At 45.5% G+C, this 27607-nt stretch overlaps 3 protein-coding genes across 10 annotated transcripts; 2 read left to right on the forward strand and 1 right to left on the reverse strand.

Moving 5' to 3' along the window:
• The first annotated feature begins 1784 nt into the window (after positions 1-1784).
• Positions 1785-18231, forward strand: LPCAT3 (lysophosphatidylcholine acyltransferase 3). Of its 4 annotated transcripts, none has more exons than XM_068957000.1 (15): positions 1819-1991; positions 7676-7761; positions 9052-9116; positions 11989-12096; positions 12219-12325; positions 12479-12572; positions 12692-12729; positions 13795-13973; positions 14379-14487; positions 15480-15566; positions 15892-16058; positions 16723-16870; positions 17347-17505; positions 17620-17746; positions 17885-18231. In XM_068957000.1, exons 5-14 carry the CDS (start codon positions 12221-12223, stop codon positions 17734-17736), a joined length of 1203 nt encoding a protein of 400 aa, XP_068813101.1. In that variant the 5' UTR covers positions 1819-1991; positions 7676-7761; positions 9052-9116; positions 11989-12096; positions 12219-12220; the 3' UTR covers positions 17737-17746; positions 17885-18231. The 4 variants fall into 4 exon arrangements, with proteins under 4 accessions (XP_068813083.1, XP_068813092.1, XP_068813101.1 ...); XM_068957006.1 differs by having other exon boundaries at positions 1836-1991; positions 7676-7987; XM_068956991.1 differs by lacking the exon at positions 7676-7761 and having other exon boundaries at positions 1794-1991.
• A 217-nt stretch (positions 18232-18448) lies between these two features.
• EMG1 (EMG1 N1-specific pseudouridine methyltransferase) lies at positions 18449-20722 on the reverse strand. Of its 4 annotated transcripts, none has more exons than XM_068957075.1 (7): positions 20577-20720; positions 20396-20497; positions 19839-19980; positions 19394-19452; positions 19099-19248; positions 18902-18969; positions 18449-18751 (listed from the first exon to the last, which is right to left on the reverse strand). In XM_068957075.1, the coding sequence occupies exons 1-7, from the start codon at positions 20718-20720 to the stop codon at positions 18688-18690; spliced, it is 729 nt and encodes a 242-aa protein (XP_068813176.1). In that variant the 3' UTR covers positions 18449-18687. The 4 variants fall into 4 exon arrangements, with proteins under 4 accessions (XP_068813176.1, XP_068813190.1, XP_068813198.1 ...); XM_068957089.1 differs by having other exon boundaries at positions 18902-18973; XM_068957097.1 differs by having other exon boundaries at positions 19095-19248.
• PHB2 (prohibitin 2) lies at positions 20686-27363 on the forward strand. 2 transcript variants are annotated; one of them, XM_068957028.1, is made up of 9 exons: positions 20686-21139; positions 21228-21312; positions 21423-21502; positions 21604-21788; positions 23650-23779; positions 24251-24354; positions 24757-24834; positions 25679-25755; positions 26011-27363. In XM_068957028.1, the coding sequence occupies exons 1-9, from the start codon at positions 20686-20688 to the stop codon at positions 26018-26020; spliced, it is 1203 nt and encodes a 400-aa protein (XP_068813129.1). In that variant the 3' UTR covers positions 26021-27363. The 2 variants fall into 2 exon arrangements, with proteins under 2 accessions (XP_068813129.1, XP_068813118.1); XM_068957017.1 differs by having other exon boundaries at positions 26756-27363.
• The last annotated feature ends 244 nt before the right edge of the window (positions 27364-27607 follow it).

Below are 27607 nucleotides of genomic sequence, written 5' to 3' on the forward strand. Positions count from 1 at the left end.
GGCCTGGTCCAGCAGCTGATCCCAGCCCACAACTACATAGTAACCTAATTGACAGAACTGCATCTAGGATGGAAGAATCCTATGCACCACTACAGGTTCGGAACCAATTGGCTAAATAGCAGCTCTGCAGAAAAGGACCTCAGGATTCTGGCTGACTGCAAGTTGTATATTAGCCAGCAACGCACCCTTGCAGCACTGAAAGCTAACCACATACTGGGCTGCACAAACAAGAGCCAATAGGTTGAGAGGAGCGATTATTCCCCTCTGTACAGCACTGATAAAGTTGTATCTGGCACACTCTGTCCGTTATGGGTTCCTCAGCACAAAAGAAACGTGAACAAACTGGAAAGAGTCCAGCGGAGGACCACTGCAGAGGTCAGAGGGCTGGAGGACATGATGTGCATGGAGAGGCAGAGGAATCTGGGTCTGTTCAGCTTGGAAAAGAGAAGGGTGAGGGGGGAATCTAGTAGTAGTAAATCCCCCTGATTTTAAGCCTGGTTTCCTAAGTAAATGAGGCCTATGTGAGTATATTGACTGTCAGTCTCTCTCCCAGTCAGACTGACGAGGAGTGGGGTCTAATAGCTGCTACTGCCAAAAGGGTGGTTATAAAGAGGATGGAGCCAGAGTCTTCTCAGAGCAGCGCTGCAGAAGGACAGGAGGCAATGGGCATAACTTTGCAACAAAGAAATTCTGAATATACATCAGGAAAAAATGCTTCCCCCTCAAGTGCATTTGAGCACTGGTGCAGGCAACTGAAGAGGCTGGGAAATCTCCACCCTTGGAGAGGTTCAAAATTTGCCTGAACAAGGCCCTGAGCAACCTGATCTAGCTTTGGAGTCAGCCCAGCTGAGCAAGGGAGTTGGACTAGAGACCTCCAAAGTCCCTTCTCATCGATATCTTTCTGCGAGTCTATGATTGCCTCCCCAGCTAACTTTGGGCAACTTCGCCCACCTGCATGACCTAGCAGCAAAATAATAACACAGATAAGGGGAGGAGGATCACGTTGATTGCAGATGAACACCTGAAGCTTTTGCTGGGGAGGAGAACTTAAGGTGAGAGATATGCATAGGGATTTTTGCATGAAGGGAATCACCTAGGAGAAAGTCCTCCAAAGGATGAGTCAAGGCTGTAGAAAAGACTGTGTCAATAGAGCCACCCAGTGACTACAGAGATTTGGGTGCCCAGCATACAGGTCGAGGGATAGCTCCTGTCATTAACACCTGGTACGTGCTGGGAGAGAAGTGGCTCCCTCAGGGCCGCAGGAGCCAAGCAGCGACTGTTTGGCCTCAAGGAGTCACCTGGGCTGCCCCATCCGGCCCATCGCCGCAGGAGCACTGAGCTGGCGGTGGTCGGGAGGCGCATTAGCACGCCTTGCCTGTGCAGGAGGTGCCGCCCGCTAACGCAACCCTGCCCCGCGCGCACGACCGTTGGTCTGGCGCCATCCCCTCCGCTCGCCTCGTGCCCGCGAGTAACCCCTGCCCCGCCTCCTCCTCCTCCTCCTCCTCCTCCTCCTCCTCCTCCTCCTCCTCCCCCCCCTCCCCTGCCTGGCTCTCTCCTGTCCCGGCACAGCCAATGGTGAGGCGGGCTCCGCCTCGCTGTCCCGGCCCCGCCCCCTCCCGCCCGGCTGAGCCCGGCCCACAGAAGCGCTTTCCCCAATCATTGGCTAAAAGGGACACCCCGGGGCACCGCCCACTCGCCGGGTAACCTTTGCCTTAGTAAGCGCAGGGCCCTGCCCCGCTGCCACAAGCTGCCCAATAGGAGGCGCCGAGGGGCGTGGCCTGCCCGGCGCAGCCAATGGGCGCGCAGAGGGACGAGAGCGGTGCGGGGGTTGTGGTGGCTGGTGCCGTTGCCGGGTTCGAGGAGCAGCCGGCCGGCAGGGCGGCCGGGGGAGAAGATGGCGGTGGCGGGGTCCGGCTGGAGCCTGGCCCAAGTGGCGGAGGCCCTGGGCTCGTCTGAGCAGGCGCTGCGCCTGATCCTGTCCATCCTGATGGGTAAGGGAGGGCAGAGGGCGCAGCGGTCGGGGGTGAAAGGTCTGGCTCCCCGGGGCCGGAGCTCCCCGCCCCCGGCCCGGCCGCGCCGCGCCGTTCCGTTCCGTTCCGTTCCAAGGGGTGGGTTAGGGCGAGCCGGTGCCGGTGCCGGCGCGGGGCCTTGGGCCGGGCAGCGGCCGCGCCGTGCCCGCGCGGAGCCGCACCTGTGTCCACGCCGCCGGGCCGGGCCACGTGTGCGCGCGCGGAGCCGGCGGGGCGAGCGCTGCCGCGCGCCGCCCGGGCCCCGCGGGCACGACCGGCCCGGCCCGGCCCGGCTGGAGGCCGCGGCAGCGGAAGGCGCGGGACTGCATGCACCTGCCTTGTCAAACCCCCGTGCCGCGGGGCCGCGGAGCGAATTCGCGGACATCGGAGGGCTGCGAGTCCACCGAGCGCTTCGCAGCAGCCTTTGGTCTGGAAACCTGGGGCGACCCTTTGGTCCTGCCGGTGGAGGAGGGGGAAACGGTGCAGTGGGCAGGAGGGAGAACCTGCTGCGAAGCTGCACAGGAGAACCTGTGGCTTTCCCCAGAGGAAGAACGGGGTGCAGTGTTTGCAGATCGCATTTGAAAGGGGTATATAAGCCTTGCATCGTGGACTGAGGAGGGAAGCCATAACTTTGAGATCTGTAGATCCAGTCACTGTGCTGCTCCAGTATAGCGCAGGCTTTCTGCATGCTGCGAAATGAGGTCTGTGTTTTGAGGACTGTTTGGGACATAACAACTTTGTTTACAGTTGTTCTGATGTCTTTTGTGCAAGTGCCAGATACCGCATATGCATCAAGTTCTATGTGAGCATGTGTGCTTGGAGGTATGTATGCTTAGGAATCTCCATAACCTCTCTGAGATGTGGCGCTGTCCAACTGTAGGGAGATCTCTGCCAAGAGACATTATTAGTGTCTGCAGTAATTATGGAGCTATGTAGGAGTGGCATATCATCACAGGGACTGCCAGGTAGGGTGGGTAAAGCCTGCTAGCTCAGTGGTGGCTAGAAGTACTCAGATGTTACCCTGTGCTCCACCTGAGGTGAATTTCGTGTTGCAAAACACATAGTTCCTATGCATATCCAACCCTGCGATAGTTAAAGTCGCATGTAAAACGGCTGAGGCACTACAGTTGTGATGTGGACTAACAATAGTTTTTTTTGGAGCTCCTAAAACATTAATTCAAATGTATGTATCATGCTGTCTGCAAAAATCTCTGCAGATGTCCATGAAACTCTAATTTTTTAAAACTTTGGATGGTATAGTCACCTAGCAGAAAGAAAATACGTGCTTTTCTCTGAAACTAAAAATACGTGTGAAGGGGTACGGCTGCTACTACGTGATCTGTCTAACTAAAGTTGCTTTGGCTAACTAAAAGCATAATTTTTAAAGAGAAAAGAGATGAAAGAAAAGTTGGGTCACTTTGTAACTTTAGTTTAGACCAGACTTATTTTTGTGTGATTAAATCCACTAGGCATAAATTTAAAATAAATTGGAACATTCTTCACTTAGAGGGTAGATATAGGGGATTGAACTGATTGTCAGTTTGGACTTAACTTATATATTAGTTAAACTAAGCGTATTTAAAGAAAAAATGAAGTAACACGAAACATGTAAAAGACATGCACATAAGGCAGTGTGAGTTAATGTAACAGCTCCCCACAGCTGAACAGGGAAAGTCTTGCCTTCTCTTCTCTCACGTCTGTCTCTGGTACTTTAATAATGAGCTGATTCAATTTACTTGCCTGGCAGAAACCTAAACCAGAAAAAGCAGATAGTTTGCTCCTGAGTTAATCAACTGAACCAACCGAGAGACTAGTCTAACAAGAACTGATATGGAAAAGGGGTTGGAAAGTGCATGGGGAGGCAGATGCATACTGTAGAGCGTCAGATGCATTTGCAGAACGCACCTTGGACATATCTCAGAGTTCCTTCTTACTTTTGTAAACAGTAAGCTGCAATGTGACATTTGAAGGCCCTGCGTGCTGCCTGGTATGCTATGAGGGAGCATAATCACTTACTTCTTCAAAGTGAACAGCAGATAATTACCATCTTAACGATAAGATGCCTCATTCGGTCGGTTCTGACCCAAGCCTGCAATTCTTGGGCATCATTACAAGTACTCCATATGCAGTGCTGATGTCAAGCCGTTGAGATGGCACATTCTCCCCTCCTCGTACAGATCACTGTAGCTGTTTTGCATTAAGTCTTATTGAGTCTTTACAATTTGTATTAAATAGTCTTGGGATCAGGGACTGGGACTGTAGTTTGGTACTCTTGCAGGGCATGTAGATTTAACCCACTCGGGCAAAGGGGGTTGGCTCCAGGTTTCATGCTTAATGGATAGGCAGTAAAGCATTATTCTTTTACATGAAAAGAGCATGCCAAGCACCATTCTAAAGCAACATGAGAGGAGGGCAAGAAGAGTTCCCTAACTTGGCACTGGCATTAAAAGAAATGCTTATTTAATTGCAGCTTAGCTTGCAAAACTTTTAATGTGACTGAGAGCCCTTACCTACACCTGTTGGTAATGCAACTTGCACTGATGACCACTTCATAGGATGGAATAAGGTATAAATGAAAGATAAAAATTGCTAGAAGCTGGAAATTGTGTTAGGATTGGCAAGATGCTTCTCTGTTACTTCCTCCCTCGCAGATGTTTGCAAAGATCTACAAAGAAAGTTACTTCTGTTGGCTGCATCTCATACTGCTGAATTATTTCAGAGCAAGACGATGAGAATGAAGTGGCATAGTGTGTTCCAAAGCTGGATTAAAAAGTTGGTGCTTGTTCTTCCCCCTGTGGTACAGTTCATCCATACTATGCAGTTTAGCCCTGCTAAGACTTTTTGTAGGGCTCCACTGCTCAATAGATCACCAGAAACTGCTTAAAAATAGCTCTCTAAAAAGGGGGAAGAATGGTAAAGGACTTTGGACTCCTTATATTAATTTCTGCAGAAAGCTGGATTGTCGTTTAAAAAAAAATAGACTGAGTGAACTCTCTTGCTTTAGAATAATAGTATTCACTTAGCCATGTTAACAGTCTGCCACTACTGGGGAAAAAAAAAGTTTAAGACAAGGCAGAACATGAGAGAAGGAGGAAGGAAGAGCAACCAAGAACAGAAATGGGAGTAATCCTAAAGAGCAGCACACTTTCTCAATGAACAAATGAAGACTCTTATGAAGAAAATTATGGAGATTTTAGTCACAGCTTTGTATTTAAATCAAAGAGACACCTTTTGTACACCTGTAATTTTGAAGCAAAGAATACAACTAGAATGAAGCCCATTGCTCAGATTGTACAAGATTAAAAGCAAACTTCAGACATCTCATATGGTGAAAAATTCTATAAACAACCTTTGAAGCAATTAGGCTGTAATTAGGCAATGTTATCAACAGAATAATACTTGAAGCATAGATCTGGATACTTTCATTTTAAAGCTCTGGTGTATCTATATTAAAGTCTGTCAATCATATGAAACTGTCTTTTGAGAGAGATACTCTGTTTTATATTCTTCAGTATTAATATCAAGGCCTAGTGTTCCCCTAGGGGAAAATATGTCTCTAGGTCAGCATGGAAGACTACAATGGTCTTGGCTCCCTACCTACAGAGTTACTTTCTGGTTGCTGGAGTAAGCAGCTCAGAATGTTGTCATAGCTCCTTGGAGGAGAAAGGGAGGGAGCCCCTCCAACTATGGGAAGGAGAGAAGAGGGTTTCTGAGTTGCTGCTTTCACTCCGCTGTGAAAGGAGGCAGGTTTCTTTCCTGCTGCCACCATTCAAGGTGTAAGCCAGGATACAGAAGGTACTGCAGCACTGTATATCTAAGCTTTAGGTTGATGTTATTCCCCATCGGGCTAACTGTAAAGTAAAGTATGATCTGAAAGAATTAAAGGTGTTTTTCTGGCCATGCTATTATACAGCGGCTTGCAAGCTGCCTGGCAGGTTCTGCTGCAAAACGGCAGGGGCAAACATACTGTTTCCAGCCCTGAGCCAGAACTGACCCTGCTGATCTGCCCAGACCTGGCCAGGAGCAGCACTTGGGAAGTGTTCCCTAATGCACATGCCTAACAGCGACCTGCAGAAATTAACACTGTTCCTACTGAATTGGTGCCAGATACCAGCTGCCTTGTTTGTATACGGGTCTTATCCCTTCCTCTTCCACTCCTCACCAATATTTGACATCCTTTGCTTCCTCTTGCTCTCTGCATCTTTAAGATTTTTAAGCTCAGTGAAATCCACCCAGTGATCGCCCATAGGTGATGACTTGTCCCAGATCAACTTCCCAGCTGACCAGCCAAGCAGGAACCTTACCAAAGGTGAGGCAGACAACTGGTTTCAATTGACGAGAGATGGAAGAAGAAGGGATAAGAGGCAACACTGTCCTGTCACAGCTGCTAAAATTGGTCCACTCCAAGAGCACTCTTTTCTGCATGCCTCTTTTTTCAACTCTTAACTTCAAATACGTTTTACTCCTTAAAAGAATTTACAGTGGAGAGCTGTGTAATGCTTCATACAATGTCTACGTTAACAAGTAACAGAGCACAATAGGAGCAGATCTGTAGAGCAGCTATGTTGTGTGCGGTACCTGATGTCCTCACTGCATGACTTACAGGGGTTTATTTTGGACTTGCTCTAGTCTGGTCCTATGGACTGAGTGCCCATTAGTAGCTGGAGCCCATTTTCAGTTCAGTTTAATCAGAAAGGAATCCAGTTCACATGTTCTGAGACAGCTCTGCTAGGCAAACTAAAGCACAGTAAGTGGACTTACTTACTGTAAGCATACAGTAAGCATACTCCTGTGGACTTACTTACTGTAAGCATACAGAAAAGCATACTCCTGAGCTGAATTAAAATACTCGTACATGCACCCAGTGTTAAACAAGGCGTAGGATTTTGCTTAATCTTATGGGAAGCAATACTATAGACAGAAAAAGAGAACACCTTTGAAGTCAAAATACTAGGTAAGGCTTTCATTTGAAGATGTTGTCTTCCCGTTGTCCTCTTCCTTTTTAGTTTTAGCATTCTTATAAGGAAGTGCAGACTATTGGTCTGCTAGATTTTAATAAAGGTGGAGTTAACTGATTAGCAGAAGGGAAGGAGAAAAAGTTGAAGTCTGATCTACTCTTGAAGATAAAATGAAACTAACACGTAAAAAAGGGGAAATAAAGAGAACAGAGATACAAAGGCGGCTTCTGGTGCCCTTATTTCCAGCTTTATTTCTGGAAAAAGACAAGCGTCTTAATCACCCATTCTAGAATATGGCAAACTTGACAGCACTGTTTTTCTTTGAATTGGTAGAAATTTCTTTCTACCTAATCCAGCCTTTTGATCTTTTTTGCTTTTCTGCTGTTTTAGATTTTTTTTTTTTGACAACCCAGGCATTGTGCAGCAATCCATTACTCTTCCAAATGGACAAAGAAGCAACCTTTCACTCAGGTTCCAGGGTTCTCTTAAGCAGAGGTTGTCCTCTTGTTCCCTTAAAATAAGGGAGGAATTTATCATCAGAGGCATGTCACAGCTAATTTGTCCCTTTTACATTGATTGCTAATTACATTCTGTAAAGAGTCTTATCTAGAGCCAAAAATCAGCTCTGTGCGCAGGCCACTTTTCAACTCCATGGTGCATAGAAAAGGAGAATTACCTTTTGAGAAGGTTGTCTTCTGTTTTCTCCAGGAGTATTCCAACTTGTTTCCTGTCTCAGTCACCTTTGCCTCTTCCTGAAAAAGCTGTAGAAGATGGATTTGGCAGACTGGAATCTGGTATGCAGGGGGTCCCTCAGCAACAAGGAAGAGGGATTCTATTCCTGTTGGGTTTGAATAGCAAAAGAAAAGCAGCGTGGCATCCTGAATCTGACATATCTAAATATGACAGCACACTTTCCAGATGGCAACATTAACTTCAGAAGCTGCTTTCCTGCTTTCACTGTGCTAATTCATGCTATTTCAAGGGCACTCTAGTGGAATGGGAGTACTGCTGTTGTTAACAGTAAGAATAGCTAATTGTTTAATAACTAGTTTTTGAGCGCTCAAAAGTACACAGGCTAAGCTATCCACAATAGGTTCTACATTGATATTCAGTATTCACTACCTTCTGGGAGTTGTATCTGCGGTATGGAGTGGGACCTCTAAAACTGAGTACATGCTGTGTGCAGCAAAACTGTACCTAAAGTGCAGTCCAGAGTACCAAGAAGTTGCTCTGATATCATAAGAACTGTGACTTTTGAACCTGAACAGCACCTATGTCATACAAGACCAAGATTTAGATTTGTAAGTTTCTAAAAATATATATGCTGTGCATGTCAGTAGCTCTCCAATTGCAAAGGCTTTTCATAATTTGTTTTCTTTAGAGCACTATTTCCCAAATGGTGATACAGTCTCTTGGAGGAGTAAAAAAGGAGCAAGCATAACATGTGAAATAGGTCTTTTCTAAGAGTAGGAGACTAGCTGGGGATGGGGGGGAAACTGATACAATTTATGACTTTTAGAAATTTGATGTACGTTATAGTACTCAGTCAAAATTTAATTCTGTCCCAGAGATGGCTGGAGCCAAAAGAACAAATATTTTTTTCTGTTGAAATTAGAGTATTTTGCAAGATTACACTGATTTTTGAGAGAGTGGAAAATCCTTGAAAATATGATTTTAAAACCATATGTTTCAACTCTTTATACAAGTTGTATTTTATATTTCTGATCTGATTTTCTTCCCCCTTGCTCAAAAGGGAGAAAAATATTTCCATGGCAAACCTCAATGTTTTAACTTTTGAGCCAAATTGATGGTCACACCACTTAGTTTCTTAGCACTTTCCATTTTACAAAGCTGTTGCCAGTTGTTAATATGTTTGTTAAACTTCAAGTACTGTCTACCTCACAGGGAAATTAAAATAATAAAAAAAAAAGATTCCCATGTTTCTGAGTTTCTGAGTATGAGGCTGGCAGGCAGTACATTTTTCTTTTAATCATGTGAAACATTCTAATTCCTTAAATTACTCTTGTATCCCCAGAGAGCTGGTGTGATGATCTCTCTTTGACAATTACCTCTTTCCTCTTCAGATCGCATTCAGGCATAATAGAGGAGCATACATCTGATTCTGGTGCCAAAAGGCCAAGACCTTGAGGTGAATGGGGGAAACTGGGGCAAAATAGCTGGTGATCCTGGGAGAAGGGCATAAGGGGTGAGAGAGAGCAGCAAAGAAACAGGTACTAAGAACAGAAGAGTACTAAGGCTGAGGCTGGAAGCAATTGGGGAAGTAGGACAGAGCTGTGAGCCAGCTAAAGGAAAGAATGACAAGGCTGCATAAAGATCCTGAGGGGAGCAGGAAGGAAAAGGAAGGATTTGGATAAGGCATTTTGTACAGAAATTTGGAGCTGTTTTTTTGCAGGAGGGAGGAGGGAGATTGAATATGAATCCAGAAGCAAGGTTGGCAGCTTTATGGGCAAAGAGTTTTAGAACTTGGAGACTGGCTGGTTACTGAGACTGAGAAAGACATCTGGAGAGTGAAGACTGGTGCAGGGTGCAAAAGGGGAAAGGAACAGGAAAGAGAGATGGCAAGAGGCTGAGAAAGCAGTTCAGATTCTAGAAGAAACAGGTATACATCTAGGTTCAGAAGACCATGCTGAACATCCCTTTCCAAAGGATTTGGGGGGAAGGAAAGGACTGTAAAATGGCTCCTCCTATCACCCCTCAGCACATTAGCTTTGTGGGACTGTGATGCATAAATTTTATGTAACGTGACAAGAGTTCTTCATTTCCTCTCATAGTAGTGACTAGATTTGGCCTTGCTTATTGGAAAGCTTCCATCTTGTAAACTATTTCCTAGCAAATACGTATTTCATCCCCTTTTATTAATGTTCAATATGAGATGACTACCTACTGCTACTATCATTCCATTACTTCCATTCAGGTAGCAGAGATTTATCCATTGCTAGAGATTTCAGCTAGGCTCATAAGCAGTATGGATGCCGATATGATGCTATGTGGTGAATTTTTTCCTTTTTGGTAGAACAGATTTTTGTTGGTGGTAGTTTTAGTCAAGATGAAAGAACACAAGCTTGCAAAATCAAACAATCATAAGTTATGAAATGCCAGAATTAAGGCTGCTTCTTGCTACTCCAGTTCAGCTCATTTATGCATATGCCTTTAGAAACATTAATTGCATGAACAGACTTAAGATACCGATGAGATAGATAACACTTTCTGTATCAATATGTATTAAAACATATGTATTTGTTGTTTAATAAGTGGCAGTGTTTATTCCATGCTATGTGGACCTCACCTAAATGACAGAATTTAATTTACTCATGGGATTTTATGTGGCACATCTCATCATAGTACAAGCGTGCTTCACAAATGTTTAATTTTCACTAGAGCCACAGATGAACAATTTGGGGCCATTCCCAAATTAGAATGGAAGCTAACATGAAGAAAATGCAAGGAAAAAGCTTTTTCCACTTATCATAGCTGCTCAATATGAAATTCACAGAATCACAGAACGGTTGAGGTTGGAAGGGACCTCTGGAGATCCATCTAGTCCAACCTCCCTGCTCAAGCAGGGTCATCTAGAGCACATTGCACAGGATCACGTCCAGACAGCTTTTGAATATCTCCAGCGAAGGAGACTCCACCACCTCTCTGGGCAACCTGTTCCAGTGCTCTGTCACCCTCACAGAAAGAAGTTTTTCCACATGTTCAGATGGAACTTCCTGCGTTTCAGTTTGTGCCCGTTGCCTCTTGTCCTGTCGCTGGGCACCACTGAGAAGAGTCTGGCCTCATCCTCTTGACACCCCCCTTTCAGATATTTGTACACATTGATCAGATCCCCCCCCCCCTCAGTCTTCTCTTCTCCAGCCTGAACAGGCCCAGCTCTCTCAGCCTTTCCTCATAGGAGAGATGCTCCAGTCCTCTAATCATCTTGGTAGCCCTCCGCTGGACTCTCTCCAGTAGCGCCATGTCTCTCTTGTACTGGGGAGCCCAGAATTGGACACAGCACTCCAGGCGTGGCCTCACCAGGGCTGAGCAGGCCCTGGTGTAGGGCCTACTTTCAGAGTACCCTCTACCCTTCCACCACAACTTCTGAGGCCAGAAGTTTTTCCTCATATTCAGATGGAACTTCCTGTGTTTCAGTTTGTGCCCGTTGCCTCTCATCCTATCGCTGGGCACCGCTGAGAAGAGTCTGGCCTCATTCTCTTGACATCCCCCCTTCAGATACTTGTACACATTGATCAGATCTCCTCTCAGTCTTCTCTTCTCCAGGCTAAACAGTCCCACCTCTCTCAGCCTTAAATTCTTCTGACTTCCGTTTTTCAAAATACTACATGCATAGTTCCAAGTGGATTTAGCTATAGCTTTGTGTGCATGATACTTCACAAATCAGGTGCAAAACTGAATTAGAATCAAGCATTAGAAAAGAAAGAATCAACTACTGGAAGTCAGTTGGGGAAAGCTGGGATTAATGTTGGTCAGCATCATGTAAGAACTCTGTTCGGGAAGCAGGGATTGAATTCTGCAGGACAGTGTAATGGTGTTAACCATAAAATGTCTTTTTTTTTTTTTTTTTTAATCTGTCTGCTTGCCACATTCACTGTATTTGACAGAAATACAAAAATTGGAAATGAGTCAGAAGCTAATCTACTTGCCTCTTACACAGCACAAATCTGATTCACGTATTTCAGCATCATCTGTCTCACGTATTGAATGAGGCTAGAAATTGTAATCATGAAATTTCTTATACTTTCAACATAAACTTTGGTATAATACTATTCCTGTTAATGTATTTTCTTCTTTATAATATATAGAGTAAGTTATCTAGCATCTATCCCCAAGATGGAAATCTAAAGTCAGGAATGTATACTGTGACCTGTATCTATGGCTTATATATGTAAAGTGCATTTACTTAGTAACATGTTCAAGAACATTAATTTGAACCATTATAAACATTGCTGCTTGTCTGCACTAATTTACATCTTTTTAATTTTTTTTCCCCTACTCAGGATATCCTTTTGCCTTGTTCCAGCGCTATTTCCTCTTCCAGAAGGAGACCTACCTCATTCATTTGTACAATGTGTTCACAGGACTCTCAATTGCTTACTTCAATTTTGGTAAGATGGGTTGGGGAAGAGAGAGCTGCCTGGCCCAGGGCTTGCTGCAGTCTGGAAGGACCCGTAATGGGAAGCTGCTGAAACGTCATTTCTACTTCCTCTCTCTCTGTCTCTCCCCACAGGGATGCAATTCTTTCATTCCCTGCTATGCGTCCTAGTGCAGTTCCTCATACTGAGACTTATGGGTCGCACGATCACTGCCGTCTTCACCAGTTTCTTCTTTCAGATGGTAAAATTCTCTTTCTTGTTGCATCTGTTTGTAGAAAAGAGCCCTCTGTTCAGTTTTTTACTTCCCAAAAATGACTGTGGGTGGAAAAGTGGAGACAGATCAAAAAGTGCTAGAGGAATTAGTTTGAATAATCCACACAATGGTTTCTTTCAGACATACCTTATGGCTGGATATTACTTCACAGCCACAGAGCATTATGACATCAAGTGGACAATGCCACACTGTGTCTTGACTCTAAAGTTGATAGGTGAGTGATTGCTCCTTGCTCCTCTTATGTTCTGCAAGACTTGCCTCAAGGAGGAGAGGCTGATTGTTCAGCCCAGCCAGCCCATCACAGGTCTTCACATAATTGTTTCTCTCCACTAGGTCTGGCCATTGATTATTATGATGGAGGAAAAGACTCGGTGAGTAAAACCCTCTTTCTCCTTCACTCCTTCCCCTTTCCCTGCCATTCCAGTGAGCTATAGGTCAGAAGATCAAGTTCAAAGGATGCAATGTAATAAGCTGCATTAATTGTTTGGTAAAAGCCGTAACTGAGAGAAGAGCATCTGTGAGTGTATGAGGGCACCAAATTCCAGAGTGGAAAGTAGTAATCTGGGACAGAGACAGTAGTGATTACAGCTAGAGAAAAGCTCCTTCAGTGCTGAATCACGTCAGAATATTATTCTGTCCCCTTCAAATCCCCCACCATCTTCTTCCCCAAAATCCATTGCTTTAGATTCCTGATCCCCAATGCTCTTTATCTTGTGGGTAGTATTCCTTTAACTTGCAGACCACCAGCACTGAATCTCAGTTCCCTTGTTTAGTCTCATCATACCCTTGTGGATAATTGCTGTTTACCCTTTGTCAGTGTCCTGTTAGTTAGTACAGCAGACCAAACACAGCTCAGCATGTGGGAAAGGACAGAACACTTGATACAATCTCTTAATCTTTCTTCTAGTATCTATGTTCCACATCTGTTCAGGGCCTCATGCAGTCTTTAACATCCATACAATCACTGCTGATTGCAAGAAAACAAAGTTCAGCTGAAATTTCCTAAGGTGAAGTTTCAAATATTTAAAGGCAAAGAATTTAAGTAATGTTCTGGCATCAGGCAGTATGGATTCTAGGGCTGTAAGGACTTGAAATACTCTCCCTGCTATTGCATTCGGGGACTGGTAGAGGTTAGAAACACTGCTCTTACTCAGCCTACTGTGCTGGAGGGGATGCATGTCAACAGATCCCTTGTTTTGAGCTTATTTGGGAATGGAGATGTACGCAATTGGTCTCAGCCATTGGATCTTGTCACTATGTAAAGGTGTCGGGACAGAGGGTGGGGAGAGGGATGGAACGTGGAACACGGGAAGTGGAAAGTTCCTTATATATGGAGAGTAAGAACTTAGACCATAAAGGAGGTAGGTTGAGGCTATAACATCCAGAGCTAGTATGAGATCCCTGGGATGATGTTAATGCCACTCCCTTTGGTACAGGAGTTCCTGACCCCTCAGCAGTCGGTATTTGCTGTCCGGGGAGTTCCTACCTTGCTGGAGGTCTCAGGATTCTCCTATTTCTATGGTGCCTTCATGGTGGGGCCTCAGTTCTCCATGACAGACTATCAGAAACTGGCAAGGAGTGAGATGACTGACGTTCCAGGCCAGAGACCCAATAGGTAATGAGAGACACTTAGCTCCTCACCTTCCTAAGATCCCAGAATACCTCTCACTGAATCATCCACATGTTCCCTGCAGCACAGTGCCTTCTTACCCGAACACTGAAGTACTGTGACCAAAAGTGCTTTGGAAGAGAAAGCAGTCTTTCAAAAGTTGCTTATAAACTCTCTGCATAATGTCCTAGCATTGTTCCAGGGCATGAATGTCAACAACCATTTGATATCTTCAGTACAGACCCAGTGCCAACCTGGTAATGCTAACATTCCAAATGGAGGCATCTACTGCAGGGGATGTGGTGACTCCCTATCACTGTCTCCCCTAACCCCTCATCTCTACTTCTGCTTTCTTAATTATGAGTTTGAAGATCTCTTTCCAATGTTTGACCTCCATTTTTTCTTTCTCAGCTTTGTGCCTGCTCTCAAGCGCTTGAGTTTGGGCCTGTTATTTCTAGTAACCTATACCTTGTCAAGCCCATACATCTCTGATGAATACCTCATCTCAGATGATTACATGGTATGTATTAATGTGGCAGTTTGGGCTATGGAATTATTACACTTCTCTGGAGGGCACCGGATCTACAAGAGCGGAGGAGTTAAACTCAGTTTTTTAGGTTTGCCTCAATTTAAAAAGAAGAAAAAAATCAGCAGCTACTACCAAGTTTTCCCACAACTAATTTTGCTTTGCTGTCTGTCCTGTGGATTCCACAAATAAAGAATTAATCTTAGATGTTACTGTTGCTCTTAGAATCCTAACATACATATTTTGTGGCCTTTAAAAGACCATCCCTCTAACCATTACATGCAAAGAATTTTACCAGAGTAACTTGCAAGGCTTCTTAAAATCTGAAAGTAAAGGTTCATCGTACAGACTTTACAAGTTTAGCTATCCTTCAGTACAAGCCAACTTTCAAAGAACAACTTGATCTCTTGCTTCCCTCAACTCTGTTATTTTGGGGAGAGGGATGCAACAGCTGACTCTGCAGATTGACACATTTGAATTAGAAGTTAACCAGAATCCTTGTGGTTCTTACAAAACTCTAACAAGTAATTTCTACTTGCAGATTATCAGTGTTTCTGTGTCAGTACAAACAAATGAGGGCATAAATTCCAGAAATGATTATGCTAATCCCAAAGTCTTCCCAAAGTAGATATTTCATTACTGCCAAATGTTACTAAAGGAAGTAAAATGATGCATGAATCTTCTAAATGTAGGAAAACATAAACCAGTATCTTGGCAATCTGGTCCATATAGCAGTCTCAACACCTAGATCAGATCAAAAAGCAAGACACTGGTAAGATCTCATTTACTCTGTCTGATTATTGCCAGTCAACTCAGGCTCAAGGCACCTAAATAATTGTCTTTTCCTGAAGTGCTGAAAGGGCGCCCTCCTACTTAGACTGCTGTATTAGCTGCCCTGCATGATCTAAGAAATGTTAGCCTTGAGGAAAACCAACTCTCAGGAATGGTTGGCAATCTTTTTATTCTGTTTCACTCTATCTCTGCAGGAGAAGCCTTTCTGGTTCCGTTGTTTTTACATATTGATCTGGGGCAAAGTTATACTCTACAAATATGTAACCTGCTGGCTTGTTACGGTGAGTCTAGAAACCTTTTCAGAAATAAAGGACAAAAGAGCAAAGTTAGCACCTGTGCAGCTACTCAGTATGCTCTTGGACTGGACACTAAATGGAACTAATTCAAATATCTGGATATAAATGCAGATCAACTTAACCTGCCATAAATTAGCAAAGGCTAACTAACTAAATAAAAAGGAGGCAGCTTTTAATCCATTTCTTCCATCTGCAGTGGTGAGTGCTCTACACTGAGCAGAGTGAGCCCAAGCTGCCCCAGTTCTGTCTTCCCAGAAAAGGGTGATGTTTTCTTCTTATCTTTTCTTCTTCCCTGTATCTTTTTCCATAGGAAGGTGTCTGCATCCTTGTTGGTCTGGGGTATAATGGGAAGGATCAGAGTGGAAAGCCTACATGGGATGCCTGTGCCAACATGAAGGTCTGGCTGTATGAGACAACGCCTTTGTTCACAGGGACCATCGCCTCTTTTAACATCAACACCAATGCTTGGGTGGCCCGGTGAGCAGGATGAACCTTCCCACTTCTGTAATGTGCCAGTAACTTGTTTCAGCTAGAACCACGATCCTAGGCTGAGAGGGAATACTAGAGGAAGAATCTGTCAGTTTTCAGTTCTTAGACCCTTCCTTACATTTTGCTTTTGGCTGCTGTCCCTATTGAAAAAGGTTACTGAGTTGATAGACCTTCTGATCCAATCTAAGAGGTCAGTTCTTTAATACAGACAAAAAGTTGAAGATGGCAAAAGCAGGGGGTGCTATTTGGGGCACAGGTTAGAATGGAACTATAGTGAGCCTTAAGGCCTGCTTGGTCAAACAGCCACAGACCGTTCTAAAAGTTAGTTCCTACGTTGTGCCTCTTGATTCATGACTATGCAATGACTCGACTGGGATTTGGTTCAGCCTTTTCTGGGATACACACCTGAATGGTAAAATAACTTCCTTTCTGTGTGTTGTCAGACAAACTATCTCTTCCTATTAGCTGGGACTTCTTTAAGACAAGGGCTGAGGTACATTTTTCCCTTGTAAGAGGAGCTGTCTTCCCTGCTTCTGTCACCGCAGGGATATGCAGGGGTCTATGGTCTCCTGGGCCTTACATCTCCAACATGGAGAGGGGAGGACAGCCAGCAAACTAGAAGGACATTGAGTTTGTTTCTTCTCTGCTCTAGCTACATCTTCAAGCGCCTGAAGTTCCTGGGTAACAAACTGCTGTCACAAGCACTGGCCCTGTTCTTCCTGGCCATTTGGCATGGGCTGCACTCTGGCTACCTGGTGTGCTTTCAGATGGAGTTGCTTATAGTCATCGTTGAAAGACAGGTGCACTTTGAATTATTGGAATGGGGTGCAATAGGCTTTACATGGATTAAATATGAAATATATCTGCTCACGTTGAAATTGGTGTTCAGACACTACTGTTCTGTTCTCAAGAGTTCAGTAAGTTGCTGGCTTCTGCAAGGGCAAGCCATGAACTTACTATGAAAGCTGACAAGAAAGAAACTGGAGAACTTGGCACATGACTAGCGGGCAATTGAAGAGGTTGGCACCTCAGAAGACAAGCACAGGAGCTGAATGCTTCTGTTAAATCTCGGTATGAGAGAACAACATTCTGTATTTAATGTCATTGATTTTGGATTAAAACTTTGAGCAGGACGGGATACTTAATTACCTTTTTTGACTCATTGGCTACTGATACTGATTTGACACAACTGGATAGATGCTTTGGCTGCAGAACCTGAACATACAGCCACAGGCCATCCAACTGAGGAGAATTCTTTCTTTTTTCTTTAAACTAGGTCATAAACCTTGTTCGGGACAGCCCTCTCCTGAGCACTTTGGCCTCCATCACTGTCTTGCGGCCTATCTTCTATGTGTTGCAGCAGGCTAACCACTGGATGTTTATGGGTTACTCTCTGGTGCCATTTTGCCTTTTCACCTGGGACAAATGGATGAAGGTATTTAGTAGTCTCCAAAGGATAACCCGTGCAGCCTTTTTGTCTGCATGTCTTCTCGTGCATACTTGGCCCAGATCTGCTTGCTGATCCTTAACCACGTCTTTCTCTTTACAGGTGTATAAGTCTATTTATTTCCTCGGCCATCTGTTGTTCTTCACTTTATTACTGGTGTTGCCTTATATTCGTAGAATATTTGTGCCACGAAAAGAAAAGCTAAAAAAAGCAGAATAGCAGCCAAAAGGTAAGGCTGTATTGTGTTCTGGAACATGTAGCGATAATCCCACACTAACACTAAGAGGTGAGGTGGGGCAGCAGTGTTACTTCCTAAGGTGAAAGAGAAACAGATGAAAACAGCCTACATCTTTTTTTTCTTTTTCAGATTGTACTGTGCGTGCGTTTTTAGGAGTCGATTTAACACTCCAGAAGCAAAAGCATCACCTGCCAAGTTTGCTGTGTTGAAGTATGACTTCTTTCAACATGAGGAGGGGGAAAGAGAAAGCACAGGGTCAGAGACCCAAAAGGAGGAGTATGGAGGAATTCTTCTTCCAGAGCCTCCACTTTCTATGTTGCCTTATCTCTCTGCCGCCCTCCAGTGGACACTCTTGTCTCTCTGCTGATATCAGATGATTGTAAAACATTCAATGCAGGAACTATATTGGAATGGAGCCACCTTCTGACTTTTCTACGTTTGTCATCCAAGATAAAAATTGCTCCTGTTCTTTTTCATATCTGCGTCAGCTCCTTTGCTCTGGGGTGCATCCATGTGGGAATTATGAATTGTCTTCCACCACAAAGCAAGATAATTCTAAAGGATCGAGTAACACAAGCTATGGGTCAAGCAGGGCACAGCTGAGAACTTAAGTTCTAAGTCAGCTTTGGGCTGTGTCCCTGCTATAAAGACAAACTCTGCCCTACTCACATGAAAAAGCAGAATACACAAGCCTTCTTATCAAAAGTGACCTTTAATAGGAAGAATGACGGGGGCAGTCCCTTTAAAGTGTCATTGCTCCAGAAGCTACAAAGAAGAAACTGAAGTCTTCCCAGGAGTTCAAGGTTGCACAAGGTCCAAGCCTGAGTAAAAAAGCCCCTCCAGAATCTGGAGTCCACCAGGACAAGGGCTAGAGGCAGAAGCTCATACCACTCCCCAGACTTCCTCAAAGGCAGTAGTAATCTTGGCACATGTCAGGGCAGCAGAGAGGGGATAGTTACTGATAGAGACCATCTTTTCTGTATAGTCAACATTGACCTGGGGGGAAGAGAGAGATGTTAAGCTGCAAGTTTTCACTTAATCCTAATTCCCTTGCTAGAAGGGGCACAGCATTTCTCCCACATGGCTGTGCTTCATCCAAGATTTAACACAGCCACAGTGGAGCACAGGAAAACTGCTAACCCTCACCTGTACTCTCTCTTGGGGGGGAGGCAAGGCTTAAGTGTTGCAGAGTTGAATAGTTTCTTGATATAAGCCTACCTTGGAGAGGAGTCAGAGGGAACAGCCAAACAAAAAAATGGAACAGAACAGCGTGTACAGATTAACACTGACAGCTATTCTGACAGAGATCCTTGCAACCCCACGTTGGAAATACATGCACTTACCGAACCATGGGCAAAAGCTCCCACAACAACGGCAACTGGTTCTGCTGCAGGAACCAGTTCACGCGGGTCTGACACTTTGGGAACTGCAAAGGAAGTACCTATCTTCATGCAGCCCACAGGGAGATGATCACTGACTGGATTTTTAATCACCTGCAGAGAGCATAAAGATAACGGGGCAGACATAACAGATCGCCCACTTAGCTAAGTCCACTGTGCAGACAAAATCCCTCCTATATCCCTAGCTGCAGGGGAGGAATGTTGTGAGATTACCCCTAAAAGGTCAAAGAATGTTTACCTTCAACAACTTCTGTGGCCCATCAGCTGCTCGAACACTAAGCTTATGCAACAACTGAACTAGCAAGAAAGAGAAGAAAATCAGTTAAGCAGTGTGTTCTTTTGCTGGAGGAATTTTATCCTCTGTAAAGTCATTAGAGCTAGCTAAACTAGACAAGAAGTCCATCTTTAGATTTCACAGTATTTTCTAAAGCAGCCCTAACAAACACTGATCGTTGAGTTATTTTAGTGCAAGCACAGTCTCATTCCATTACTCCCAATTCTGCTAAAGAATGAATAATTGGGGTATACATCTTGAAACTCAGAAAACAGCATTTTCTTTTTTCACTCTTTCCTGATTTTCAGACTTTCAAGACTGGCAGTTTTTTGACTCTTCCCAAAATCCTTCCACTCCTAACCACCCTCCTGTATTGTTTCGTGGCAGGTGGGCAGTTTGAATCACTTACCCATAAGACCACAGAACCGATCAAAAGTTCTTGGGATCCTGGTCTGGGGATTGACTTCGATTAGAACATTCTTCTGGGTATGGATGTAAACCTGCAGGAGACCAGCCCGATTCAGTGGGCTGTCCATGAGCATCAGGAGACTCTGAAATAGAAAGACATGTAGCAGCAGTAGAAATAGAAAAGGCATGAAAGAGGAGAATCTTGCACAAGTTAAGACTTAGGCCCTGTACGTGAAAGAGGGACTGATGCTAAGGCAGAAATGAGTCCATCTGGCTGTACAGGGTCTGCTGGAACATTAAAAAGAAACAATCCTATATACAGGCAAAGAGGAATAAATACAGATATAAAAAAAATATAAATGCCAATATAAAAGATGTAGAAATATACAAATAAAAAGAGCTTCTAAAACATACACACAGTGAGGAAGGCCAAATTCCCTCCTGTTCCAGGGGTACAAGTAGATTTCAGGGGTGGCTTCCCTGCGGCTCTCAGGCCACACTGCAGCAGCACGCTACGGACCAGGACAGAGCCTGGCAGTGCCGGGCTGCAACGAGTACCTGGTGGGTGATGTCCGGCCGCACCTCGCCGGGGTCTCGGCCGCTTCGCAGCAGCAGCGCTTTGTGTTTGTCGCAGTTGAGCAGCTCGAACGCCTTCCCCACCTACGGGCAAAACACGCACAAGTGGGCAACGCCCGGCTTCCGGCCCGGGCCCCGGCCCCGACCCGCCCACCCCCGGCACCTTCACCGTCTCCAGACTCGCCCCCTCCAGCACCACCAGGAGCCGCCGCTGGCCCCGGGCCCGCTTCGCCTCCAGGCCAGAGTCCTCGCCAGCTTCCTCGCGAGGCCGTATGGGCGCCGCCATCTTCCGAGAGCCCGACCACATGGGACGAGGCCCCGCCCCCTTACCTCACTTCCGCTGTAGCCGATTGCCTCCTGTTCCCCAGCCGCCAATTGGACGCCGCAGCGATCCAAGATGGCGCTCTGGCTGCGGCCTCAAGGCAGCTGCTAACCCGTTCCGGCCGGGTCCACTTCCGGAACACAGCGCGGCCGCCCAGGACGGTGGCCAAGGCGGGGGCCCTGCTATCATTGCGGTTTCCTCCCGGAGCGCCTCGGCGGCGGGACCTTCCGGTGTCCTTCCCGGCTCGGCGCGCGGCGCGGCGCAGCGCGGCGCGGCCATGGCGCAGAACCTGAAGGATCTGGCGGGGCGGCTGCCGGCGGGGCCCCGCGGCGTCGGCACCGCCCTCAAGCTGCTCCTGGGCGCCGGCGCCCTGGCCTACGGCGTCCGCGAGTCCGTTTTCATCGGTGAGTCCCTTGCTCCCTCCTTCCCTTCCTCCCGCTCTGCCGCCCCTCCGCCCGCCGCGCTGATCCTGCTCCTCCTCCCTCCCCGCAGTGGAAGGCGGCCAGCGGGCCATCTTCTTCAACCGCATCGGCGGCGTCCAGCAGGACACCATCCTCGCCGAGGGGCTCCACTTCAGGTAGGGACCGCCCCCCGAGCCGGGCCCCTGCCGCGGCCCTGGCTGCCCCCTGTAGCGGGTCTCTGCGCCGCGTCGGCCGCCCCGTGTGACGGGTGTGTGTCCCGCCGCAGGATCCCCTGGTTCCAGTACCCCATCATCTACGACATCCGGGCCCGGCCACGCAAGATCTCATCTCCCACTGGCTCCAAAGGTAAGAGCCGCCTCGCCGGCTCACACAGGAGGCCCTGGCAGCACTGGGTGGGGGGCGAGCCCAGCCGGGGTTGTGGCCCTGCTTGTCTCCCTTCCTTGCAGACTTGCAGATGGTGAACATCTCCCTGCGTGTTCTCACGCGCCCCAATGCTGCTGAGCTACCCAGCATGTACCAGCGCCTGGGCCTGGACTACGAGGAGCGAGTGCTGCCTTCCATTGTTAACGAAGTGCTCAAGAGCGTGGTCGCCAAGTTCAACGCTTCACAGCTCATCACTCAGAGAGCCCAGGTGACTCTTCGGAGAAGACTTATGTTCAGATTACAAAGGAATATCTAAACGCTGCATGTGGGAAATGTTGTAGCAGATAAAGGATAGCTATGTTTTAGGCTGCTGGCAGAAGCATCCAAATGGGAAGGATGTGCAACTGTGTCCTGCTTACAGTTTGATTCCAATAGAGGTGCAAACACCAATTTTGTAGCACTAGGTTATGGGAAGAAAAGTGGATGCTCAGTGTAGAGATGGGGAAAAAAGCGCTATGGTGTAGCGATGGGGGAGGGAGAGCTGACTTAGACCAGACTCCACAGGTATTAGCAGAACTGGCTTTAAAAAATGGTTACCTTGGCCCTGCATGGGCCTCAGAAGAGCTGTCAAAGCAAATTTAAACAGCTCTAAAGGATCTGGAAAGATAGATGAGCTGCTAAGAAAATGATAACCTTTCAGTGATGGACAGTGCTGTTTCAGAAAACTAACAGATAGCAAATGTTTCTGGTTTTGGAAAAAGTTAAAAGTGTAACCAGGATGGTTGCAAAGTGATAGAAATAATTAAAAACAAACAAAAAAAAACCCTACCCCTGAAATGTCATGTTCTGAGAGCTTGATTGTCAAGGATTCTGAGAGTAGCTGCCACCTGCCCCTGCTGAGGAGATGTAACTTGCTGATCTTACTTAGATTCCTTTTAATAGGTTTTAGAGAAGATCTACTACTATAGACGGTAAGTTGCCAGGAGGATGAAATACAAAGCATCTCTTAACTGTTTTCTGATCCGTGAAAACAAAGAGCAGGACTGGTTGGCCAGATCTTGTCCAGATAATTGATCCATACCAGGGACTTCCAGGTTCTGTCCTAGGCCGTATAATGTGCACTGAATAAATTTGTTATGAATCTTGTGTAAGGAGAGTGAATGGAAAGGGAGAACGTAAGGAAACAATGTCGGCAGTTGATTTAGATTTATCAGAAGCAGTGAAGACTGTTAGATTATCTCTGAAACTTCTGAACAAACAATTTTATTTCCTCTCCTGTCATAAATTCAGCCAATGCCGATGACTGTGAAGTGATGAATATTGAAGCCCTTGATACTGAGAAGGAAATGAAGTGACTTTACATAGTTCTTTGCTCACAGTTCACTCAGTAAAGCATTCTGGCACTGCTTTAGAATTCTGCTCAGTGAAGAGCTGCAATAAAAGTGAAAACAAATCCTAGAACGGTCAAGGATGTGATACCGTAGCAGTAACTTCCATTTAAATCCAACGTTTTGTCTGGGACTTGTCAGCCTGTCTGAAAAAGGTACTGGCAAACCCAAGGCAACTCGGAGATAAGCAGAAGAAATCAAAAGATCTAAAGACTCCTCTCCTACAGAGAGATTAGAAAAAAAATTGAGTAGCAACAGTAGATAAGAGATGTGTCTTTGACATATGGCAGTGGGGAGCAGGATTTCTTATTTTCTTCGAGTATAAGGATGAGACAGTCAAACCCAGAACAATGACATTCACGGTGGAGAGATAAATACTTGTTGTGAAAACACATGTGGGAGCTGTGGAACTAGATGTGGCAGGCTGTGGAAACAAAACACTTTCAAGAACGTTCTTTTATTTTTGCAATGTTACTTAATTGTAATAGTTAATAATTATAAATAAACTATATTTGCTTTTAAGAGCTTTCTAAATAGCTATGAATATGCAGATTTTCTTAAGAGATGACAAATTCAGGGACAGATATTAATGTCTGTGTTTCGGGGGTTTGTTTTAGGTAATCCTTCCCTCAGGGCCAATGTGAGTGAATTGTGAGGGGCAGTTGTGCTTCTGTTTTGGAGGGCACAGGAAGCAAGAAGTAGCCTCTGTGTGGTATTCTTTTTTCCATATTTGTGTTTCAGGTGTCCCTGCTTATTCGACGAGAACTGACAGAGAGAGCCAAGGATTTCAGCCTCATCCTGGATGATGTGGCTATCACAGAGCTAAGCTTCAGTCGTGAATACACAGCAGCTGTGGAAGCTAAGCAAGTGGGTGAGTTCAATTTACACCTAGAAAGGGTGAATTTCCTTTGCATTTCTGCTGAATTATTGAACAAGAAATCTGAATTTGGGCTAGTGTCTCTGTGCTGTTGCATGGACACAATTGCAAAGTTGTAGATTTTGGCTTCCTTAGTAATGTCTAACCAGGTTATTTCACGAGTATCGTCAGAAAACGTTGGGTCATTGCTAATGGGCTGGAACATCAGTTGGACTGACTTCCCAAAGCTGTAGAGGTTCCTCTTCCAAACTAGGACTATCACAACGGGGATTATGTTTAGAGGGTGCTGTCATTGTTGGTTAGAAAAAAAGTACCCTCAGATATGTTTCCTAGTTGCGAGTATGGCTCCTGAATGCTATCATTTCCTTGGGAAGCATGAGCCACCAGGCCTCATCTGTGGGATTCTGCTGGAGGGTTTGGGAGGATAGGATCTTCTCTGAATGCTTTTGGTTGTTCCCTGTACAGCCCAACAGGAGGCACAGCGCGCACAGTTCCTGGTGGAGAAGGCCAAGCAGGAGCAGAAGCAAAAGATTGTTCAGGCTGAAGGGGAAGCTACAGCTGCCAAGATGATATCCATCTTTGGGAGACTTTGTGGGAGGTGGTTTGTGAGACTGACAGTCCTGAGAATCTGTTGCATTATTAGGTTCACGTTTAGGAGACCGATGGGATGACACGAGATCTACTTAAAGCTATATTTTTTTCCCCCTGCAGTCAGCTGGAGTGGGATTACAGGTCAGAGCAGAGTAGGCCATGAGCTTGCACTCCCTGTTGTAAGGTTTAATGCTTATTGGCTGTTTGTGACCATAACCCTGTTGTTCTTCATATGGGTAAGTAAAAATATCCCTACCCAGAGGTGGAAGTGATTGGGATCATTTTTCTCAAGATATTTGATGATGTGGTTTAGAAAGAATTCCTTGAGGATGGAGGGGCTTCTGCTAGCAGATTTTTCCTTAACTTGTGCTCCTCTGTACCTCGGTGAAGCTCTGAGCAGGAATCCAGGCTACATCAAGCTACGTAAGATCCGAGCTGCTCAGAACATTTCAAAAACGGTAAGTAGCGGGGCACAGAATTTCTTTCTTCCTCCTGCGTTTCCTTGTGCTGCCGCTCCCAACCCAGTGGCCACATGATGATTTTAAGGCGAATGTGACTGTCCTGTCCTGACCTTTGTCCCTGCTGAGCCCTTCTCTGCTCAAGAAGAGCGTAAGGCTTAGCCAGCAGTGATCGGCAATTAGATGTGAGGCTACGAGTTCATGCTGTTCACATGACAAGGCCAGATCCACATCAGATTCTATCACCTACATCCAGCTGCAGCTGCCAAAAGCTCCTGGTTTCCTGCAGACTGATGAATGGGGAACAGATAAGCCTGGGGTCAAAGATCTGTCTGACAGGGAGAAAGAATGAGCACTCCTTAATAGAAAGTCTGATGGCACTGGAATGGGAAGTCTGGACATGACAAAGCCATTTTTGGGAATTGTGTTGACTTAGGTAGAACCGTAAGCAAATACAAACAAGACTGGATAGGCACTCTGAATTGAAATGTAAATATATATATATAGTGTTAACGGCTAAATTGTTAGTCCCCTGGTTCAGTTATCTAAAATAGAGACCTATCATGCAGAAACTTCTGTTCATATTAAATGTGCTTAAACACAGTTTGAGCCTAAATGGGGAGACAGGCCAATTCTGCTTCATAGGGGGTTCTTTTTCATGTTATTCCCTCTCCCCTCACTGGCAAAGTCCTAAGCAGGATCAAACATAACGTTCACAAGTGCAAAGCCTGCACTATGATTCCACATTGTGTCTGGAGGGGAGACAGATTCTTTATTAATGCCCTTCCTCCTTGTTTCTTTAATACTTGTTTTATATAACCTCTGTCATGGATTTCTCTTTCAGATTGCTGCTTCACAAAACCGTGTGTATCTCACAGCAGATAACTTGGTGCTGAACCTGCAGGATGAGGGCTTTACCAGGTAAAGGGGACGGAGGGCTGTTGTGGGTAGATTTTGTTGTGGGTGGATTTACCTGCACCTTACCTGTGAAGCTGGTTCCCTTTCTGGAGCTCTCTCAGGATCTTTCCTCTGAGAAGACTCTGATGCCAGAGGATAGAGCCAAGTTGGGAGCAGTCTTGCTTACTGCAAAAACCTAAGAGCGTGTTAAATCTAATTGTTTTACTTTTTTTTTTTTTTTTCTTCCCTTCTTCCCCTTAATGCATCCCTGCTGCACAGAGGAAGGTAAGGCACTGATTTTTATTTTGATTTTTTTGTGAGTACTTGGAAAGGGAGGGTGCATGTTTGTCTGGAGCCTGGGATGTTGCTGTCTTGGACCTTTCTGGGCATTAGTTCATTCCGTCTCTATCTCAGCGCTCGTTTGTGATGTGAAACTTGCATCCCTTCCTTGCAGAGGCTACACAAACATCTGCATCAATTAGCAGATGTTCAGGAACTGGGGCTGTGTGTCCTGTGAAGAACCTTGCGTAGGGAAGGCAAGAGTAGTGAACTGAAGAGTGTCCTTTGATTCGTTCTGCGTATAGGGTTAACAGAGGGCTGCAGACTGGCAGTTAGTAGGAAATCTTCTTGTCTCCTTGTTATCACTAACTCTCCAAAAGCTTTCCAGTCCATGCCAGCGTACTTCATTCCCTGCTCTCATAGCTGGAGGGAGTTTGGCTTCTGCCTAATCTGTCCAGTGTTTACAGGACGAGGCAGTGCCAGCCAAGTCAATAGTATGCAGCTGAAAGTTTAAAATAAAGAGAGGAAGTCAGAGATGGTTTCTTTTCCATGGCATCTCTGGTTGCCTGTTTGATCATGTTTCATCTTATTCCTCTCAGCAGGCTTAAGGGGTTTTGAAATAGGCATTTATTAACCAAGGTTGAAGCCCAAATCCTTTGGGTTGGCTCCCAGTCCTGCAGTAAGGGTCTGGCTCAATTTTGCCTGTGCTTTTGGGACTAATGACTCATTTCTGTCTCCCTTTCAGTGACAGTCTCCTACTCAAACAAGGGAAGAAATGAAAGAACTAAAGCTTCCTAGAACCACTGGCACTGACCAGCAGAAGATGCCTGTGAGGAGCTTTGAATTCCTTCTACTAGCATCATTTGCCCTCGTTTTGGAATCCTTAATCCAGTAGCTGGGTTCGGTTCTCCTGCCCCAGCTCGGTCTGTGGTGACCTAGCTATGGGATTGGGCTTTACCACTGGGCAGCTGTAATCCCTTCCTTACCCCACCAGATAAATTTACCTACTGGTATGAGCCCATGTGGATCTAGTAATTCACCTCTAATCTTCACTGATGTTTAGATTTCTATACAGTAGACTCAGACCTTCTTTTTTTTTTTTCTTTCTCTCTCTCTCTTTCTCTCTTTTTTTTTTTTTTTCCCCCCAAGTCAGTGAGTTCTGCTGCCATCACCACCAGGCTTTTTTCTAGTAAGTCTTGTTTTTCTTTCCCTCCTGATCACAAGAGAACCTGAAGCTAAGCTCAAGAAAGTGTAATTAACTGGGCACCTGTAACTGCTGGAAAACCTATTTGTGTCACTATCTACTCAGTGATTCTTTCAAACATTTGTAAAAATTAAAACAAAAAGAAATTATTCTATGTCCAAGCATGCTCAGTGGCTGAAAGAGGTATATGTTATTTTGTGGGACCCAGCTTTCATTTGGTTGCAAGCAAAATCAGGATGCTATGGGAAAGGAGCAAGAGAAATAGCCTCTTGTTCATTGACAGATCACAGGGTGGGGAGATGTTGAGCAGGTGTAGATGCTCGTACCGTACGGCTGCATGGATGACCGGGGCCAGTTTCTTCTAACCTGCCTAACAGATGCTGAAGATGAGCT

The sequence above is a fragment of the Struthio camelus genome, chromosome 1, assembly GCF_040807025.1.
Source record: "Struthio camelus isolate bStrCam1 chromosome 1, bStrCam1.hap1, whole genome shotgun sequence".
NCBI classification, from domain to species: Eukaryota; Metazoa; Chordata; class Aves; order Struthioniformes; family Struthionidae; genus Struthio; species Struthio camelus.